Source organism: Phytophthora cinnamomi, assembly GCF_018691715.1.
Source record: "Phytophthora cinnamomi strain GKB4 chromosome Unknown Contig67, whole genome shotgun sequence".
Classification (NCBI taxonomy): Eukaryota; Oomycota; class Peronosporomycetes; order Peronosporales; family Peronosporaceae; genus Phytophthora; species Phytophthora cinnamomi.
Window position 1 is genome coordinate 542233 of NW_027151000.1, and position 3516 is coordinate 545748.

General features: G+C 51.1%; 1 protein-coding gene across 1 annotated transcript; it reads left to right on the plus strand.

Moving 5' to 3' along the window:
• Positions 1–261: 261 nt before the first annotated feature.
• IUM83_09448 (NADP-dependent malic enzyme) lies at positions 262–995 on the plus strand (the record flags this gene model as incomplete). Its single annotated transcript, XM_067933889.1, has 2 exons — positions 262–390; positions 462–995. 2 exons carry the CDS (start codon positions 262–264, stop codon positions 993–995), a joined length of 663 nt encoding a protein of 220 aa, XP_067786616.1.
• Between the last annotated feature and the right edge of the window lie 2521 nt (positions 996–3516).

The following is a 3516-nucleotide window of genomic DNA, read 5'->3' on the forward strand; positions in this document are numbered from 1 at the left end:
AACTAGCCGGTTTTATAATAATATATATTATGCTTTGCAATGCGTTTGTCGTTTCGGAACTGTTGGAAGCCAGGATTATTTTAACCCTAATCGTCCAGGATTATCCAGGATTATACTTACGTATGTGTAGTGGACCGAATATATTTAAATTACCGCAAAAAATAAAGGTGCGGAATAGGCTAAATTTGTCCAGCGCTGTGCTATTCATAAGAAATGACCGCGACCGCGACCGTTAGACCAGCGCTTCACGCGGACGAGTCCATGAACGCCCCCAAGGCCAAGTACGGCGATAAGGTGCTGCTGCAATTCGAGGAGTTTGGCAACTCGACGACCTTCAACCTGCTCGCAAATACCAGAACACACATTGCACGTTCAACGACGACATCCAGGGTGCGGCCTCGGTCGTCCTCGGTGGCCTGCTGGCCGCTGTGCCTCTTTCGGGCAAGGCCATCTCGGGGTAGACCTTCCTGTTCCTCGGAGCGGGTACGAGCATCACCGACTTGATCGCCCAGGCCATCGCTCAGGAGACTGGTAAGTCAGTGGAGGAGTCGCGCAAGCAGATCTGGCTGGTGGACTCGCGTGGCCTGATCGTCGAGTCCCGCAACGAGTCCCTGCAGCACCACAAGCTACTGTTCGCCCACGACACCCCCGCGTGCCCGGACCTCCTGTCGGCCATCGACCAGATCAAGCCCACCGCCCTCATCGGTGTGTGCACGATTGCCAAGGCCTTTAGCGAGGAGGTGTGTCAGAAGATGTGCGTAATCAACAAGCGGCCGATCATCTTCGCGCTGAGCAACCCCACCTCGAAGGCTGAGTGCACAGCCGAGGAGGCGTACACGTTCACAGACGGCAAGTGCATCATCGCAGGCAGTAGCCCGTTTGACCCTGTCGTGTACAGCGGCAAGCGCTTCGTTTCCATATTCGTGCCAATCAACTTCAACAATGCTCACATATTTGTTAACATGAATTTGCGTTCAGGCTTTGCTCACCAGTAGCACTTTCATCCAATCAGAACCGATGCAATTCGCGCACCCTTGGTACCGGGTGATAGATCTATTGTGTCTTGGACAGAGGCCCTTGATACGCAGTACGCAATTAGCCCTCTCGAGAAAGGCATTTTTCACAGGGTCATCACAAATTCTATTTGCAAAGTTTCGTCTTGTGTAAAAATTCCTCAACTACGCATTGCTTAGTTACCAACGGCTTACAAGCCTATAAACCCGGTTGAGTGGTAGTACCTCGTACTACAGACTTGTGGGTTGCTGTTCTTGCCAAGCTTGGGTGCGATAATGAACGCATTTGGCACATAGACAAGAGTGCCAAGTACGAGCAAACCTTTGCTGATCTGCAATAATGTCCAGTTCGTTCATTGCTATCCACAAATGCTGCACACCATTGAATTTGCGCTCGTACCGAAACCCTTGGAATCGAAAATCGGTCACAGTGCTGGCGTCGATGACAGGATTGGACTCCATCCTGATTCATCGTTCAACGTGCTTATCAAGAAATATTCCTTTTTCAATACGGAAGTTCTTGAGGAACACGATGCGGTCACGAATCATTTGACGAGTTTTCTGAGCATGTACACGGTATGGTTAGCGTGTACAATTTAAATGTGATTAACGACCTTACCCCTGAAATCTCCAAGGAAGTTTGCAGCCAGTTCATCATCCAGATGAAGTCATGCACACGCTTTTCCTCTCCGAAGCTAACCGATTTGTAGACAGCATGCATTTCCTTGATTGGTAACATATCGACTAAATCATCAATGTCCTCTGTAGACCCGAATTCTGGTTCAAACACCTACATTTTCAATGTGTTAGGTACCGGTCTATTGACATAATCGGATTAAAAACTTACCCGGTCTTGTGCAGGTACAAATACGGGGAGCAACGAATCGAAATTCACCTTTTCCGGACAACAATAGTAGAAAAGAGCGGCTGATAGAGTTGAATTTGCATAGATCCGTCGTCCATTCAATGCGGAAACTCCATCTACAAAAGGTAATTGAAGTAATATACATCTGAATGCCACCGTTCATGCCAAACCTTGTAACAATCACTTACCTCAATCTTGTCCAGTCGGCGATCCATTGTTTCACGCAACCATTCACCGATGCTGTTCTTCTGAGATTGCTGTACTACGTGATAAGCCAATTTGGAAGTGAGTGGTTCCTTCCTCGACGCGCTCGCGAACGGTCAAATGAGGACCAAATGTCTTGGGTTTTGTATACCCCCTGAGCGATGAGTGGATATGCAAAGATCGACGTGAGAATCCTCGCGAAAATCGTCACGTGTGGACTTCGCCATAAAATCTGTGTAAATGCGGTCAAACGCCAAATGTAAGTAGTGCTTTGTAAAACGCAATACAATTATCAAGACTAATATATTGAGCGTGTAAACTACCATGCTGGAAAGGATCCCAGAAATGAAGAAAACGCTACCGAGTTTTACTGCACATAACACTGTTATACCAAACGATGACCTCATTCCCTATGTAGTATCGCTGGTATCGCTGGTGGTAGTAGCAGCACAACACGTGTAGGTCCTCAGGTGACGGGACGGTCCTTGCTGTCGGCTTGGCAAGCCTGATTCAAAGGCTTGGACTTCAAAGTTGGCGTCAGGATGGTAGCTGCGGTTCGTCCAGCGCCCGGTCAAGCTATGTTGTCTGTCTGGCAATCCCGGCATTGAGCTTCAATGCAATGCGGACTGTGCGATGGCAGATACTACGAGTCGTCATGCATCGAAGCGGTTTCACCGCCGCTCCCCTGATCTGTGATGGCGGGTGTCTTCCACGCGCGTCGTGAACAGCGGCAACCGACACCGTAGCCAGCATTGCGACTGATGCTTTTAACAGGAAGAAACTTGACTTGGGGGAGGGCGTGCGAAACGAAGAGTGCCGCCCCCGCAGTTCAGACGGATGGAAGCTTCTAGAAGCTTCCTCAGCCGCCCTACGTCTGCCGTATGTATTTTAACCTGGCTTCACTATACCTACCGTAAAGGTGAGTCATTCCTATATCTACCTCCTATTGGCTACTATTTCTACCAATCCGATACACTCACCCCTTCTCTGGCTTGCGCGTCCCTTCAGACTTGTCATTCCCGAAAAGAGCGAGAGCCGCGAGTTGTCCCGCTGCTGCCTCAGGGATTCGTCCGACCTCTCGTCCCCCACGCTGCGGCCTGGTTGGCGGAGGCTTGGGTAGGACTCTGATGGTGACGGTGGTGTCTCCCGTGGCAGCTCCTGTTGCCGGCATGTCGCCGCTTGCTCCTGCTCGGTCCGCGTCGCCTCCGGCGACGCCCCTGCCTGACGCTTCGGCCGTGCTGCTTGCCTCGCTTGGTGCTACTTCGCCGGCAGCACCCGCTGCCTCCTTGGGCGTCCCTCCGGCTGCGCTAACCGTGGGACCCGCTAGTCCTGCTCGTGCCCCCAGTGGTCTCGTCTCCGAATTCGGTGAAGAAGACGAGCGGATGTGGGAAGCGATCGTCCGCGACAGTCAACAGCCTGACTTCGCTGTTTCAA